The following is an 18,740-nucleotide window of genomic DNA, read 5'->3' as shown; positions in this document are numbered from 1 at the left end:
TAAGTAAAAATTAATCTACAGTGATTCTCAGTACAAAATACCAACATATTGATATGTACAACACATTAAACTGAAACATCAGTATTAAACTGCCTACATCTAAGATGATAAATAAATCTAGAGATAACAGTGAAGTTATCAACAGTAGAAATATTACCAAAATAATTTATATTAAAAATCTCTTGTAGCTGGGGATGGTGGCTCACGCTTGTAGAGGCTGAGACAGGAGGTTCGTGCAGGTTCAAAGCCAGCCTTCTCCAGCTTAAGAGACTCCGTTTCCAAATAAAAAATATAAAATAGGTCTGGTAGTGTAGCCTAGAGGTAGAAGGCCCCTGGGTTCCATCCCTGGAACCACACACAAAAAAAAAGTCTATTGCATTGCAGCCAAGCATGGTGGCGCATGCTTATAATCCCAAAACATTTGGGAGACTCAGACAGGAGGATTGTGGTTCACAGATAGCTTCAGCTACTTAGTGAGGCCCCTTGCAACTCAGTGAGACCCTATTTCAAACTAAAGAATAAAAAGAGAGCTGCAGCCGGGCGTGGTGGCGCACACTTGTAATCCCCACGCTTGGGAGGCTGAGACAGGAGGATCGTTCAGGTTCGAAGCCAGCCTCATCTACTTAGTGAGGCTCTCAGCAACTTAGTGAGACCCTGTTTCCAAATATAAAATGGGTCTGGGAGTATAGCCCGGAGGTAGAAAGCCCCTGGGTTCCACCCCCAGTACTACCAAAAACAAAACAAAAATAGAGCTGGGGATATAGCTCAGAGGTAGAAATCCTCTGGGTTCCATCCCCAGTACCACAAAAAAAACAAAAAACAACAGAAAAGAAAAAGGAAATCTCTTGCATTTCAACTATTGACTTCCAAAGAACAACTTCCCAATAACAGATGCATTGATCAGAAATGAATAAAGTACTATCAAGAAACTGACAGACAACATCAAGCCATATACAGAACAAGTAAAAACATGGACAGTTCTTGGTACATACCAGTAATCCCAGTACTTGGGAGGCTAAGACAGGAGGATCACAGGTTCGAAGCCAGACTCACAACTTAGTGAGACCCTGTTCCCAAATAAAAACTTTAAAACCCCATAATCCTTGTGATCCAAAATTTCCACTTTTTTTTTTTTTTTTTTTTTTTTTTGCGGTACTGGAGATGGGACCCAAGTGCATTCTATCTCTGAGCTACACCCCAGCCCTATTTTTTTTTCTTTATTTTATATTATTTTTGCAGTAGCGGGGATGGCATTTTACCTCTGAGCTACACCCCGGCTCTATTTTTTATTCTTTATTTTAAAACAGGGTCTCACTAAGTTGCAAAGGGCCTCACTAAGTAGTAGCTGAGGCTGTCCACAAACTCAGATCCTCCTGTCTCAGTCTCCCAAATGATGGGATTACAAGTGTGAGTCACCACACCCAGCTTATTCTTTATTTTAAAATAAGTCTCACTGCATGGCAAAAGGCCTTACTTAGTAGTAGTTGAGGCTGTCAGCAAACCATAATCCTCCTGTCTCAGCCTCCCAAAAGCTGTGATTGTAAGTATATGGCACTCCCCGCCCAGCTATAAAAAGTTCCACTTCTAAATTATTATTATTATTATTATTATTATTATTATTATTATTATTTTGGTGGTACTGGGGATTGGAAACAGAGGCCTTCTACCTCCAGGTTACATTCCCAGACCTATTTTTATATTTTATTTGGAAACAGGGTCTTACTAAGTTGCTGAGAGCATTATGAAGTAGCTGAGGCTAGCTTCGAACCTGCACAATACTCATGTCTTAGCCTCCCAAATACTGGGATTACCAGCATGCACCACCATGCCCGGCTTCTAATAAATTATTCTACGGAAATTATTGGACACAAAGATATTTGTATAAGATATTTATTATAGCTCTTATTTGTATTAAAAACAAATAACCAAAAAAATAAGATATTGCCTAGGTAGATATATGTTTTGACAGAAAAATAGCTAGTAATCCGGGCATGGTGGTACATGCTTATAATCCCAGCATTTGGGAGGCTAAGGCAGGAGGATCGCCATTTGCAGCCAGCCTCAGCTACTTAATTTAGCGAGACCCTGTTTCAAAATAAAGACTAAAAAAAAAAAAAAAAAAAAAAAAAAAAAGGGCTGGGGTGTAGCTCGAAGGCAGAATGCCCCTGGGTTCCATCTCTAGCACTGCAAAATAGAAAAGAAAATAGTAAACCTTCTGGGCATAGTGACAATGCCTATAATCCCAGTACTTGCAAGGTTGAACAGGAGGATCACAGGTTTGAGAATAGCTCAGAAACTTAATGGGACTCAAAGCAACCTAGCAAGACAACTAAAAGGGGTAAAGAGATAGCTCAGAAGTAGAATGCCACAGAGGTCAATCTCCAGTGCCAAAAATAAATAAATAAATAAATAAATAAATAAATAAATAAATTATTAATTATTCTCTAAAAAAGTGGGTCTATAGTGGAAACTAACTGTAGCTCCCCTATTCTGGTTCAAATTTAAAATATCCCCTAAAAAATGGCCTGGTGGTGCACACTTCTAATCCCAGCATTTGGGAGGCTGAAACAGGAGGATCACGGTTCACGGCCAGCCTCAGCTACTCACTGAGGCCCTTTGGAACTCAGTGAGACCCTGTTTCAGAATAAAGAATAAAAAATAGGGCTGGGGGTATACCTCGGAGGCAGAATGCCTCTTGGTTTAACCTCCAGTACTGAAAAAAAAAAAAAAAAAAAAAAAAAGAAAGAAAGAAAGAAAAAAATCCCCTAAACCTCATGGTTTTAAAGTAGAGTAGTTGAAGGCATAATGTCTAAAGGGCGGGCATGGCTGGTGGGCCCCTGGGGATGTGGACTGGGGACTATTTATGTTCCTTTCCCTATTCCCTTATTCTCTCTGCTCCCTTGCCAGGATACCCTGAAGAAGTGCAGCTGCAGGCCAAAAATGGACCATGACGCCTTAATCTCTCTATATGTAGCCTCAGCTACTTAATGAGGCCCTCAGCAACTTAGTAAGACTGTGTTTTTTTTTTAACTTTTGAGACTGTTTCAAAAGCAAGTAAAATCCTTCTTCTCTAAGCGTTGCATATCAGGTGTTTATATCACAGAAGTGAGAATGTTGACTGAAACAACCAATCACTACAACAGCTGAAGCAAGAGGATCACAAGTTCAAAACCAGTCTGAGAGCACTTGTAATTTCAGTACTTGGGAGGCTAAGACAGGAGGATCAACTACGTAGTGAGGCCCTCTGGAACGTAGAATAAAAAAATAGGGCTGGAAGTGCAGCTCTGAGGTTGGGTTCAATCCCTAGTATCAAAATAAAGGAAAATAAAATAGGACTGGAATGTAGCTCACAAGTAGAACACCCCTGGTCTCAATCCCTAGTACCACAAAAAATACACACACACACATATATAGCTTCAATTTGTCCTTCCAGACATAATTTACTTCTCTCTCCCTTCATTCTCCTTCTCCTCCCCATACCCCCACCAGTAGCTCTATTCAAGCTTCCCCCAAAACTATATCCCTGGACTTTTGTGTGTGTATGTATGTGCATGTGTGTGTGGTATACACACAGCCTTTTTGTTTTTATTTTGAAACAGGATCTCACTAACTTGCCACCAGTCTCGCTAAATTGCTAAGACCAACCTCAAACCTGCAATCCTCCTGTCTCAACCTCCTGAATACTGGAATAATAGGAGTGTACCACTATTAGCTTGAACACTTCTTTAGAGGACTAAAAAATTCTGCAAGCAAAGAATCACCTGTCTGCCAGGATGAAGCCCTGAATTGTGGTAAAAGAGTGGTTCCAGAAGAGGCAGCCTCATCAGTTCGAGACTCAACAGCAGAGAGAAAATTCATCACTGAAGATTCTTTAGTGTTAGCACCGGCACTGTTCACACTAGTATCAAATACTCCCGAAAGACCTACAGTGGAAGATAAAATATATCCCAACGTAAAAATATAGAGTTACATATATATTCTTTTTTATTGTGGTACTGAGGGCTGAACTCAAGGGCATTCTACCTCCAAGCCACACCCCGAGCTCTAGCTTTTATTCTTTATTTTGAAACAGGGTCTCACTAAGTTGTGAGGGCCTCACTAAGTAGCTGAGGCTGGCTGCGAATCTGTGATTCTGTCTCAGCCTCCCAAGTACTGGGATTACAAGCATGTGTCACCATGCCTGGCTTAGACTTATCCATTTATCTATTTATTTATTTACCCAGGGGTATGCTACCTCTAAGCTACAGCCTAAGCCCTTAATTCATTTTTTGTTTTGAAACAGGCTCTTGCTAGGTTGATGATTCTCACTGCTTGCTGAGGTTGTCCTTGAACCTGTGATCCTCCTGTCTCAGCCTCATAAGTACTGGGAAGTACTGGGATTATAAGTGTGTGCCACCATGCCCTGTTTCAATTTATTAATTACATAGATATTCCTTCTATCAGTAAAAATGAAAGCTTTAAATCTCATTTACACTTTAACATTTCCCATACACATTACATTTACTACCTAAAATGTGAACTTTTCTTCTTATACAGTACATGTATACGATTTATAGCAATTTCACAAGAGAATTGTTACCAGTTGGTTGAGGTGTGGAGGCATATCCAGGAAGCTGGTGAGAGGCTGCAAATGTCTGTCTTTGAAGGAGATCTGCTTCAGACACTGAGGGACGTCCTTCTTCATAACTTAAACTAGAGAATAATAAAAAATCAGTCACCAAAAACACAAAGCCTAAACCCTACAATCAAAAACTTTCTAGGAAGCTGGACGTGGTGGCTCAAGCTTGTAATCCCAGCATTTTAGAGGCTTAAAAAGGAGGATTGTGGTTCAAGGAGGCCCTTTGCAATTCAGTGAGATCCTGTTTTAAAATAAAGAATAAAAAAAAATGGGTCTGAGGGTGTAGCTCGGAGGTAGAACGTCCCTGGGTTCCATCATCTCCAGTACCGTAAAAAAAAAGAAAAAAAAAAGAAAAAAAAAAGAAAAAAAAAAAAAAAGGAGACAAACCAAGATGGCGGAGACGGTGGCGGCAGTGGCGGCCAGTATTTGGGAGAGGTAGATAAAACCAATCCAACCCTCCTTGAACTGTTGGAGAAATCTCCCTCCAAAAGACTGCTCCTGTCCCACATGCTCAGGAATTCTGTAAGAAAAATTCTTGGGAGGAGGGCCAAGATGGCGGCAATGGCCAGTATTGGAGGGAGGCAGGTAAATTCATTCCCAGCCGCTGTGCTCATCTGCGCAGTGCTGGAGCTGGGTGCACTTGGAGCAGCAAAACCCATTCTCCATGGTGAAGCTGTGGGCCTCCGCTCTTGGAGGGGAGATAATTGTCACTAAGTATTTGGGCCCCCAACTCCAGCAAAAGACACGTACTGTTTTCTTTATTAAAAAATATTGAGGAAGGGGCCAAGATGGCAGCGGCCGCAGACACCACTGCGACCATGACAATAGTTGGCAGTGGCCAAATAGGACATGTATTCCTCTGAGAGACCCCAGACATCAGATTTTGGTTTACTATCTGATTGGGACAATATATACATTTATAGCTATGACTTCCTACTAAAATATAAGAGAGAAGAGACAGACTAAGATGGCAGAGATGGCAGCCGCAGTGCTGGCCTGTATTCGGGAGAGCTAGATAAATCCAATGCAACCCGCTTGAACTATTGGAGAAATCTCCTCCAAAAAAGACTGCTTCTACCCCACATGCTCAGGAATTCTGGACAACATACTATATAAGAAAAATGCTCAGGAGGAGGGCCAAGATAGCAGCGCCGGCAGTGGCCAGTATCGAGAGGCAGGTAGATTGATTCTAATCTACCCTTAACTTTTGAGGAAATCTCCCCAAAAGTAGACTGCACCTGCCCCACATACTCAGGAACTCTGGACAACATACTATGTAAGAAAAATGTTTGTGACGCATCAGATGGAGCCCCGTATAGTCAGGTAGGCCGGCGCCACACATCCTGGGAGGTAAGGGCGCTTCCGGCCGCCATGCTCTGTGCAGCACTGGGGCTGGGTGTGCTTAGAGCAGCAGAACCCGCTCTCCATGGTGAAGCTGTGGGCCTCAGCTCTTGGAGGGGAGATAAAATACATTGCTACTAAGTACTTGGGTCCCCAACTCCTACAAAAGACACATACTGTTTTATTTAAACATACTGAAGAAGGAGGAAGATGGCAGCAGCTACAGTTGCAGCTGCAGCAGTGACCACAACCGCAGCGGTGATGGTTAATAGCAGCCGAATAGGATATACATCCCCCTGAGAAATCCTGACAACAGATTTTGATTTAATAGCTGAATAGGACAATACACAGAAAACATTTCCAGTCATCACATCCTATGTGAAATATAGGAGAGTGGAAAATGGTGGAATTAGAGGCAAGACTGTAGCGTGGCGCCCGCAACTGCAAGAAAAGTGATTTTTGGAGGTATATCCCAGAAGAGATCAGAAAGCAGACTGCTCCTTCCACACATGCACAGGAATACTTAACAACATACTCTAGGAGAGACCAAGAAGGCGGCGGTGGCCAGTATTCAGGAGAGGCAGACAGATCCAACAAAATCCAGCTTGAATTTTTGAAGAAATCTCTTCAAAAGTAGACTGTTCCTTGCCCCATATGCTCAGGAAATCTGAACAACATACTATGTAAGAAAAAGTTTTGCGGCACTTCTGGGAAGATGGCGACCGAGAAAAGCGGGGCTTAAGAGCCCCGCTAACAACCAATCTCCATTACCACAAAATCAGCACCTTTCATAGCCAGAAAACACCATCACCAGAGAAACAAAAAAATCACCAGGCTCCAGAGAGAAAGTAGACTGAGAACAGAGCTCAGAGCAACAAAGGAGATACACCGGCCTCACGCCCGAAGACGCGGCAGCAGCGCCATACTGCCGGCGGCAGCAGCGAATTCACTGGACGGCTACAGCAAGCCGAGGTGAGCTGCTGCGGAACAGCCAGGCGGGATCTTTCGGCGCAGGGAGCATCTAAAGCTCCCAGTGGCTGAGCTCAGCACACGCTACAGGCACTCAGAGTGGAACTCAAAACCAGAGAAGAAAAAATAAGCAAGCCTCACGGCTGGCAGCGGCGCCATATTGCCACCGGCGGCAGCAGCAGTGAATTCACCGAGTCCAGTACAGCTACATCTGCGTACTCAACAACAGTGAGTCAAATTGCGGGCCACAGAGGAGAAATCCCAGTACTGTACACCCTGGGACTTGACCCAGTGGGGGAGTGGCGGTGGCAGAGATATCACACCATAGGAGAACGTGCAACCTGGCACCCGCCATAGTCTAAAGCAGCCTCTATCAACTCGCTGGGTCGGAGACTCTGTGATACAACCCAGTAAAAGAGTAGTGGGGTCAGAGATACTACAGACTCTAGATCCAGAGCACCTTAAGCGAAGTCATAGTGACCCAAGGGAAGAACTCAGAGAAGGCACAAACTTCCGAAATCATGGGAAAGAGGAATAACACTGGAGCAATAAATGCCCACAACCCCACAACATCAGAACCCGATAAAACAGAAAATCAGAGATTTCTAGAAGATCAAATCAGGAAAATAACTGTGCTTCGAAAAGAATTCAGAGAGCCAAAAAGAGATAAAGGATGCAATTAATGAAGTAAAGGCCTCAATTCAAAGCACAAACAACCGATTAGACCACATGGAGAACAGAATCTCGCTCTTAGAAGATGATCATTCAAAAAATGAACGCATAGTTTCTAATCTAGGAAAAAATATCCGACAGCAGGAATCTGACATTGAAGAAATATGGGCCCATTTTAAGAGAGCTAACCTAAGAATAATTGGAATAGAGGAGGGAAAAGAAAGTAAAACCAAAGGGATCAACAATCTCTTCAAGGAAGTAATAGCCGAAAATTTTCCAAACATAGAGCAAGAGGTTGATACACAGGTCCAGGAAACTTATAGAACTCCCTTTAGACAGGATCGGAGAAGAGGATCCCCACGACACATAATTGTCAAAATGACCACTGTGGAAGCCAAGCAGAGAATCTTAAAGGCAACAAAAGCAAAGGACCAAGTGACATTCAGAGGCAAACCAATTAGAATCACTCCAGACTTCCCAAACCAAGTCATGAGAGCCAGAAGGGCTTGGAGTAACATATTCCAAACTCTGAAAGAAAACAACTTCCAGCCAAAAATTTCCTACCCAGCAAAACTTTCTATCAAATTAGATGGGGAAATAAGAAGCTTCCATGACAAACAGAAACTGAAGGAATTTATGTCTTCAAAACCAGCGCTAGAGCCAGGCGTGGTGGCGCACGCTTGTAATCCCCGCGCTTGGGAGGCAGAGACAGGAGGATCGCGCAGGTTCAAAGCCAGCCGCGCACGCTGGCTTAGGAGACCCTGTTTCCAAATAAAAATGTAAAAATAGGTCTGGGAGTGTAGCCCGGAGGTAGAAAGGCTTCCAGGAACCCCAGTACCACCAAAAAAAAAAAAAAAAAACCAGCGCTAGAGAAAATACTCAAAGAGATTAACTACAAAGAAGAAATAGGTAACACACACCAGAACCAGAGAAACAAGAGTTTCCATCCAACAGACAACTAAGATTGGTTATCTGTGGGGATTCATTATTTATGTTAGTCTTTTACCTATCTCTAAATTGTATTGTTTGCCTTTATTGTTGTTAATTTTTAGGATGTCTACTTGGAATATTAATATACCTTCAGATATAGCATTTGGAAATATTTTATCCCATTCTATTAGTAACTTTTAACTCTGTTTACATTGTCTTTGGATATACAATTTTTTTATTTTTTTATTTTTTAGGGAGTTTGTATACTCTTCTGTTGCCTGTGCCATTGAAATCATATCCAAGAAATCACTGCCAATTTCAATGTTGTGAGGTTTTATGACCCAGATTTTCTTCTAAAAGTTTATAGTCTTAAGATTTATATTTAGGTCTTTTATCTATTTTGAGTTAATATTTGTATATGTGATTAGGTAAGGGTCCAATTTTATTCTTTTCCATGTAAGTATTATTTTTCAACAATATTTAGTTAAAAGATTATTATTTCCACCACCAAATGTTCGTGGAAACCTTCTCAAAAATAACTTGACAATATAGGGAAGAATTTAGCTCTAGGCTTTTATTTAACTCCAATGGTTTATATATCTGCCTTTAGAACAGTACTACACTATTTCAATTATTGTAGCTTTATATGGTTTGAAATCAGAAAATATATATCTTCTAGCTTTGTTCTTTTTCAAGATCGTTTTGGGTATCTAGAGTCCATATTCCATAATAGGATAGATTTTTTTTCTGAAAAATAAATATATAAATATATGATAGGTTCACCTAAAAAAAATAGAAAAAAAATATTCTCTGGTAAGAAAGAAAGCAAAAAGAAATATTGAAATGTTATCTTTAAGTCATCAAATGCTTGGTATCAGACAAATGAAACTGTTATGTGAGATTATCATTTTTAATTTTGGATAAATTGCTATAATACTAGATGTCAACCACTAAGCCAAGCATGGGAAGGAAGGATGGGGAGAGAATGGGGTGGGGATCGGGTGGGGGCTGACTGGGCGATGTGTGCATGTATGTCTACAAAAGTTTGTATCCCACTATGATGTATGAATACAGTGCACCAATAAAACTTAATTAAAAAAAAAAAAGAAAAAGTTTTGCAGAGAAGGACCAAAATGGCGGCAGCGGTCAGTATTCGGGAGAGGCAGACAGATCCAATCCAATAAACCTCGAATTTTTGAAAATATCTCCCCAAAAGTAGACTGCTCTTGCCGCACATGTGCAGGAATTCTGGACAACATACTATGTAAGAAAAATGTCTGGGGCAAGACGGAGGGAGAACTGCTTGTATTGCTGGGCTGATTTGCTGCGCCAGAGGTCCCAGGAGACCTCAGCTCATGGCCCCTGCGCCCCTCTGCACTGTGCTGAGGGTCAGGGTGTGTTGGAGCAGCAGATCCCGCTCTCCATGGTGAGGCTGTGAACCTCCACTTTCAGTGGGGAGATAAAATCCATTGCTGCTAGGGAACTGGGCTCTCAGCTTCTGCAAATGGCACATGCTGTTTTCTCCTACTAAATAAATAAATAAATTTATTTATCTCCTACTAAGTAAATATATTCCTCCATATATAATATATAATATATATATTATATATTATATATGGAGGAAAACAGGAACCTTTATAAACATTATGCCCACAGTGACAGTAACCAGAGCCTACAGCCCGGTCTGGAGCAAGCGGGCGGGGCCCAGAGACTGCCAGGCGGCGAGGCTGGGTCTGGAGCCAGGGAGGCTGGGCCCAGAGCCTACTGCCCTGCAGGTCAGAACTGGGGCCTGTTACATCGCAAAGGGCCAGCGGGTTTCTTCAACTGTGTGGCCAGGAAGCAATAGAAGCTGCCGCTACCTCACCTAATCTCTCAGCAGATTTCTAGACCCAACTGACCTCTATTTAAAAAAAAAAATTGGTTGTGAGTGGATCATCCTGTCAAAGTTACTCACCTACTGGATTTCAGGTTTTCAGTAAGTAGGAATAAGTGTGAAGAAATAGAAGCTCTTATACATTGCTGGTAGGATTGCAAATTGGTGCAACCACTTTGGAGAACAATATAGAAGATCCTCAGAAGAAGGAAAACGAACTTACCATATGATCCAGCAATACCACCTCTGGGTATCTACCAAGAAGAATGAAAATCAAAATACCAAACTAATGCATGAACAACCATGTTCATAGCTGCACAGTCCACCGGCGCCAAACTGTGGAACCAGCCAAGTTGTCCTTCAATGAATGAGTGGACTTCAAAACTATGGGATATGTACACAATGAAATGCTCCACCATAAGGGGGAACAAAATTATGGCATTTACAGTGAAATGTCACAAAAAAATAAGAAATCAGATGCTTTTCATAATGTGCAAAATATTAGGGAGAAATGTGTTAACGGGAGGAACTCTAGATGAAGAAGGGACCCTATGGAGGAGCAATGAAGGTGACATATCTGAGGGGATAAGAGGGAGGATAAGGGAAACTCTTTAAAGCACATGATGTACTTAAACATATAAAAGTCAATCAGGAAGCCAAGCGTGGGTAGGGAGGGAGGGGGAGGGAAGGGGTTAGAGATTGGGTAGGGGATGATTGGGTGATGCATGCATGTATATCTCCACAAGTTTTTTTACCCCCCCATTAAGATGTATGATTACAATGCACCAATACAAATTTATTAAAAAAAAAAAAAAGAAAAAGCTTTCTAGGAGAGCAACCATTAAAAGCAGGAATTAAGCTTGCATGGTGGCCCATGTTTGTAATCCCAGTACTTGAGAGGCTAAGACAGGAGGATTGCAGGTCCCTGGCCAGCCTCAACTATTTAGTGAAGCTGCCAACAATTTAGTGAGACCCAGTTTCAAAAATCAAAAACAAAAACAAAAAAAAACCAGGGCTGGTGGTGTAGCTCAGAGGTAGAATGCCCCTGGGTTTAAGTCTCAGTACCAAAAAACAAACAAACAAAAAAGTAGAAATGCCTCAGCCAAGGAGCACCTAGAACTGGACAAAAACAAAAAAGTAGAAGTCTGATGAATTTCCTGACCTACACATAAATAGATTAAAAAAAGAGAGAATACTGTCACAATGGGAAAAATATACTGAAATTCTCCAAAGAAGGATACATAGCATTTTCTTTAATTCAACTTCCCCTCAGAGTCCTTTCCCTGGGAGAGGTAATTCAGGAGAGTAAAAAGAGGAATATCCTGGAAACTAGGAGAACTGAACTCATTGTTTCAACTCTACTACAGGCTATCAGTGAGAGAGAGGTGACTGACTCAATTACTGTCAGATTAATTTCTCCATCCATAGGAGACAGGAACCAAACAAAATAATCTAAAAAACCTCTTTAGAGCAGGGCATGGTGGCACACGCTTGGAATCCCAGCATTTGGGAGGCTGAGACAGGAGGATTATGGTTCACAGCCAGCCTCAGCTGCTTAGTGAGGTCCTCTGCAACTCAGTCAGACCCGGTTTCAAAATAAAAAATAAAAAATAGGGCTGGGGGTATAGCTCCGAGATAAGAGTGCCAATCGGTTCCATCCCCAGTACCACAAACAACAACAACAACAACAACAACAACAACAACAACAACAACAACATAACCTCTTTCGTTCTAACATTTTATATACTATCAAGTATATAAAATAGTTATTATTCAAATAATAGTTAATATGAAATAATATATTCAAATAATAGTCAATATTATTTCCCAATAACTCACTTAATTTAGCTCATTCTAATAATTCAGAATTATCTCAACATTAGTTATCATTCTTCTATAAAAAAGCTTAATTCCCCCCTTTTCAGGTATATTTTATATATATTTTAGATATATATATCTACACACACACACACACACACACACACACACACACACACACTACATGTGAAAAAACACACATACACACACCAGCCAAACGTGGTGGCACACACCTATAATATCAGTACTTGCAAGGCCAAGACAGGAGGCTCACAGGTTCAAGGATAGACTCAGCTATTATAGTGAGTCTCTCAGCAACCTAGCAATACCCTGTTCCCTCCCTCCTAATTCTCTCTCCCTCCCTCCCTTCTTCCTTTCTTTCTTTGGGTATTGGGGATTGATCCAGAAGCATTCTACCTCCAAGCTATACCTCCAACCCTATATTTTTTATTCTTTATTTTTGAAATTGGATCTCACTAAGTTGCAGAGGGCTTCACTAAGTACCTGAAGCTGATCATGAATTTACGATTCTCCTGTTTCAACCTTCCAAGTACTGGGATTAATAGCATGCACCACCATGCCTAGCTTGAGACCCTGTTTCAAAATCAAAAAATAAAATAATGGGGCTACATGGGGGTTGTCTTGGATGTAGAATACCTCTGGGTTCAAACCCTAGTACTACATTAAAAAAAAAAAAAAAAAGCTGGTGCACACTTGTAATCCCAGCATTTGGGAGGCTGAGACAGGAGGATCCAGGTTCAAAGACAGCCTCAGCTACTTAGCAATACCCTCTGCAACTTAGTGAGTCTCTGTTTCAAAATAATTAAAAACAGAGCTGGGGTATAGCTTGGAGGTAGAATGCCCCTGGGTTAAATCCTTAGTACCGTGTTAAAAAAAAAATCAGGAAGGAAAAGGGAAAAACCTACATATAAAATAAAAACCTAGCTGGGCATGGTGGCCCACTTATGTAATCCCAGTACTTGGGAGGCTAATGAGATTTTCATCACCTCTGAGACCCTATTTCAAAATAAAAATAAAATAGGGTTGGGGGTATAGCTCAGAGGTAGAATGCCCCTGGGTTCAAACTCCAGTACCAAAAGTGGGGAGTGAGAAAAAGAAAGAGCTTACTTTTTTTTTGGCGGGTCTGAAGATGGAACCCAGGGGCATTCAAATTCCGAGCTACACCCCCTGCCCTATTTTTTATTTTGAAACCAGGTCTCACTGAGTTGCAGAGGGCCTAAGTAGCTGAGGGTGTCCACGAACTGTGATCCTCTGATCTCAGCCTCTGGAATGCTGGGATTACAAGTGTGCACCACCACTGTACCACCACGCCCGGCTCCAGCTTACTTTTTGTTTTGTTTTTTGGTGGTACTGGGGTTCCTGGAAACCTTTCTACCTCCAGGCTACACTCCCAGGCCTATTTTATACTTTTTTTTTTTTTTTAATTTGGAAACAGGGTCTCTTAAGCCAGTGAGTCTGGCTTCGAACCTGCGCGATCCTCCTGTCTCCGCCTCCCAAGCGCGGGAATTAAAAGCGTGCGCCACCACGCCTGGCACCAGCTTACTTTTTAAAAAATTTTTTTGAACCAAGCTTGGTGGCACAGGCTTATAATCCCAGTACTTGGGAAGTTGACAGAAAGGTCACAGATTCAAGGAAAACCTAAGCACTTAGTGAGACTCTCATCAACCTAGCAAGACCTTGTTTCAAAATAAAAAATAAAACAGAACTGGAGATAGAGGATGGAGGCAAATGACCCTGGGTTCAATCCCCAGTACCACAAAAGAAAACAATATTAACAACAAAAAAATTTTTTGAGACAAAGTCTTACGAAATTGCAGAGGCTGGTCTCAAATTTGCAATCTTCTTGCCCGAGCCTCCCAAGTAACTGAGATTAGGTCTACTACACCTGCTCAAATATGTGTGTGCATTTTTAAAATATATCAATGCTGCTGGGCGTGGTGGCGCCATACTCCCAGACCTATTTTATACTTTTTTTTTTATTTTGAAACAGCGACTCAATAAGTTGCTGAGAGCCTTACTCAGTAGCTGAGGCTGTGTGTGATCCTCCTGTCTCAGCCTCCCAAGAGCTGGATTACAAGCCCCACCTGTGGCACCACACCCAGCTCCCCATTCTTTTTTTTTTAAAACAGGGTCTTGCTATGTTGCTGAGGGCCTCTCTAAATTAAGCTGTCCTTGAACCTATGATCCTCCTGTCTCAGCCTTCCAAGTTACTGGGATTTCAAGCAAGTGCCCCTACGACAAGCTAACATAGATTATTTATTCTTATTTATTTACTGGGCAGTACTGGGGATTGAACCCAGAGGCATTTTACCTCCATGCTATACCCCTAGCCCTTTTTCTAATTCTTTATTTTGAAACTGAGTCTCACTAAGTAGCTGAGGCTGGCTCTGTGATCCTATTTCAGCCTCCCAAGTACTAAGATTGTAAGCATGTGCCACCATGCCCAGCTTAATTAACACAAACTCTGAGTGTTCAATTTATCCCTCGCCTTTGTATCTTTTTTACATCTTCCTTGGTGCTTACATCTTTCTCTTTTAGCATATGTTTCAGTCTCACCTAGCTATTTTTCCTGTCTTTGACCTTCACAGAGCACTTTGAGCCTTTCTGGTGAACAATGGCATTTAGAAGCCAAATCTGGATGTGTTTAATGCTTGGGTACCATTAGTTCCTCAGGTGGAGAGAGCTAGAAAACACACATCTGTTTTTTTGTCTGGGTGTGTGTTACCAGGGATTCAGTAACTAAAACCAGGGGCATTCTACCTCTGAGCTACGCCCAGAGCCCAATTTTTTAATTAATTCATTCATTCATTTACTTATTTTGTGGTGTTAAGGATTCAACTCAGGGCTATTCTATTTCCAAGCTATACCCCAGTCCTATTTTATTTATTATTTTAAAACAGGGTCTTGCTAGGCTGTTGGAAGTGTCACTATATTGCTGAAACTAGTCTCCAACATCAATCCTCGTCTCATCCTCCCAAGAACTGGGATTACAGGAGTGCACCACAAAGCCCAGCCTATTTTATTTTGAAAAAGGGTCTCACTAAGTTTCTGAGACCTGCCTTGAACCTATGATTTTCCTGTCTTAGGGATTGCAGGGGAGTACCACCATGACCTGCCAAAATGCATGTCTTCTAAAAACATAAATTGATACTCATAACTCTTGTTCAAATCCCATAAAAAAATCCCATATAGATTTCCTCATCTCTCCCATTTTGCATGTCTATCTCCAATTACCTATAGTTAGAAACTTGGCTCACAATTACACCCATGTATTTTTTTTCCCAGTACTGGGGATGGAACCCGGGGCATTCCACTTCTGAGCTACACCCCCAGCCCTATTTTTTATACTTTATTTTGAAACAGGGTCTCACTAAGTTGCAAAGGGCCTAAGTAGCTGAGGCTGGCCACAAATCTGAATCTTCCTGTCTCAGCCTCAAATGCAGGGATTACAAGCGTTTGCCACCATGCCTGGCTTACACCCATGTATTGATTCATCATCTTTATCTAAAAATACCTTTATACCACTCTACCAAAAACAAACCTGCTAAGTTCAGTCAGCCTTACCCTTCCTTCCTTCCTTCTTTTCTTCCTTCCTTCCTTCTTTCCTTTCTCTTTCTTTTTGTGGTACTGGGGATGGAAACCAGGGGCACTCTACCTCTGAGCTACACCCCCTGCCCTTTATGTTACAAGAGGGTCTCACTGAGTTGCAAAGGGCCTAAGTAGCTGAGGCTGTCCTCGAACCATGACCCTCCTATCTCAGACTCCAGAATGCTGGGATTACAAGTGTGTACCACCACGCCCAGCCTCACTATTTCTTCACAGTGCTTTTTGTCCCAAGATTATTATAAAACATAGTACTAAGTAACAATGAGTTTTTTGAATTTTGATAATTCTATGCATTAGTCTAAGAACTGCAATACCACTCCAATCATATGTAGATATTGCCATCACAATGAAAAATTTTCATTATACTCCTCTACACTCAATACTTTTTCATCTCACTCTGGCACCAAACCACCACCAATAAATCCACTGTCAATAAAATTTAGAAAATCCATATTAGAAATGCATATAAATGGAATCATACAGTATATAATCTTTCGGGACAGGCTATTTTCATTCAACATAAAGTCTTTTTGTTTTGTTTTGTTTTAGCCTATTAGGTATTGAACCCAGTGGTGATCTATTCCTGAGTTATATCTCTAGCCCTTTTTACTTTTTAATTTTGAAACAGAGTCTCACTAAGTTGCTAAGTGCCTTGCTAAATTGCTGAGGCTGCCTTCAAACCTGAGGTCCTTCTGTCTCAGTCTCCTAAGTACTGGGATTAAGGTGTGCAATACCACACCTGGCTTTAAATAAATGTTTTAAGTTTTGATTGAATTACTTTTTCTTTTAGTTAGTGCTTTCAGTGTCCTAATAAATCTTCATCAGACCCAAGGTCACTAATATAATCTTTAAATTCTATAAACTAAGCTGGGCGTGGCTTAGTTTATAGGCTGATTACAAGCACACTTGTAATCCCTGTGCTTGGGAGACTGCGACAGAAGGATTGTGCAAGTTCGAAGCCAGCCTCCGCTGGCTTAAGAGACCCTGTTTCCAAATAAAAAATATAAAATAGGTCTGGGAGTGTAGCCCAGAGGTAGAAGGCCCCTGCATTCCATCCCCAGTACCACCATAAATAAATGAATAATAAATAAATAAAATCTATAAACTGGGTATAGTGCTACATGCTTGTTTTTTTGTTGGTGTATGTGTGTGTGTGTGTGTATATATATATATATTTTTTTTTTGGGTGGTACTGGGGGTGGAACCCAGAGGCTTTCTACCTCCAAGCTATACTCCCAGACCCATTTTATACTTTATTTGAAAACAGGGTCTCACTAAGCTGCTGAGAGCCTCACTAAGTAGCTGAGGCTGGCTTCGAATCCGTGTGATCCTCCTGTCTCAGCCTCCCAAGCGTGGGGATTACAAGCGTGCGCCACCACACCCGGCTTATATATTTTTTATTTTATTTTTTTGGTATAGTACTGGGGATTTGTTTATTTATTTATTTATAATTTATTTATTTATTGCAGGTCTGGGGATGGAACCCAGAAGCATTCTACCGCTGAGCTACACCCCCTGCCCAATTTTTTATTCTTTATTTTGAAACAGGGTCTCACTGAGTTGTGAAGAGCCTCACTAAGTAGCTGAGGCTGTCTGCGAACCGCGATCCTCTGGTCTCAGCCTCCCAAATGCTGGGATTACAAGCATGCGACACCATGCCCGGCTTATATTTTTTATTTGGAAACAGGATCTCTTAAGCTAGCGAGACTGGCTTCAAACCTGCAGGATACTCCTGTCTCAGCTTCCCAAGCACGGGGATTACAAGCGTGCGCCACCTTGCCCGGCAATGCTACATGCTTGGAATCCCAGTACTTGGGAGGTTTCAACAGGGGGATCACAAGTTCAAAGCCAGCTTCAGCAACTATATCAGGCTCTCAGCAACTTAGTGAGACCCTATTTCAAAATAAAAATAAATAGGGCTGGTAATATAGCAAAGAGGTAAAACATCCCTGGGTTTAATCCCTAGTACCAAAAAAAGTTTTACTTTTATGTTTAGGCCTATAAATCATTTTATGATTATTTTTATATGGTATGAAGTAAGAATGAAGTTTCTTACCTCTTACCCCTTTTTTTTTCTTTTTTGATGCTAGGGATTAAACCCAGAGGTACTCTTCCTCTGAGCTACACCCTCAGTCCTTTTTATTTTTTATTTTAAAACAGGATCTCAAGCCAGGCATGGAGGCACACACTTGCAATCCCAGTACTTGGGAGGCTGAAACAGGAGGATTGCAGGTTCCTGGCCAGCCTCAGCTATTTAGTGAGGCCCTTTGCAACTCAGTGAGACCCTGTTCCAAAATGAAAGAATAAAAAATAGGGCTGGGGGTGTAGCTCAGAGGAAAAATTTCCTTGGGTTCCATCCCCAGCACCCCAAAGATAAATAAATAAGAAAGAAAAAATACCTTTGGCTGGGAATGGTGGCACACACTTGTAATCCTAATATTTGGAAGACAGACAAAAGGATTTTAGGTTTGCAGCCAGCCTTACTTAGTGAGGACCTCCACAACTTAGTGAGACCGTGCTTCAAAACGAAGAATACAAAATAGGGCTAGGGGTGTAACTCGGAGGTAGAATGCCCCTGGGTTCAAGCCTTAGTACTGCCAAAAAAAAAAAAAAAAAAAATCTATGAATGAAAATAGGCAGCCATGTGCAGTGGCACATGCCTGTAATCTCAGTTCTTAGGAGGCTGAGACAGGAGAATTGTTGTAGGTTCAAGGCCAGCCTCAACAATTTGGCAAGACCCTCCTTCAAAATAAAGCCTGGAGTGGTGAAGTACACTTTCACAAGTTCAAGGGCAGCTTTGGCAATTTAGCAAGGCTCTCTGTCTGGAACCTAGTGAGACCTTGTTTCCACAAAAGAAATAAAATTGGGCTGGGGGAGTAGCTTGGAGGTGGA

General features: G+C 41.5%; 1 protein-coding gene across 5 annotated transcripts in view; it reads right to left on the bottom strand.

Moving 5' to 3' along the window:
- Window positions 1–18,740, bottom strand: part of QSER1 (glutamine and serine rich 1) — a gene marked incomplete at both ends in the record, with an annotated part of 72,477 nt that overhangs the window by 39,740 nt on the left and 13,997 nt on the right. For 3 of the 5 annotated variants that reach the window (XM_080717200.1, XM_080717202.1, XM_080717201.1), the window contains 2 exons: window positions 3,762–3,923; window positions 4,580–4,692. In XM_080717200.1, the coding sequence (XP_080573326.1) occupies window positions 3,762–3,923; window positions 4,580–4,692 (275 nt within the window). The remainder of the gene's footprint in view (window positions 1–3,761; window positions 3,924–4,579; window positions 4,693–18,740) is intronic. The other 2 variants (XM_080717203.1, XM_080717204.1) reach the window with 2 other exon arrangements.

Source organism: Muscardinus avellanarius (genome assembly GCF_963383645.1).
Source record: "Muscardinus avellanarius genome assembly, chromosome: 1".
Taxonomy (NCBI): Eukaryota; Metazoa; Chordata; class Mammalia; order Rodentia; family Gliridae; genus Muscardinus; species Muscardinus avellanarius.
Note: the sequence above shows the minus strand (reverse complement) of the source record. Positions and strands in the feature narration are given on the sequence as shown.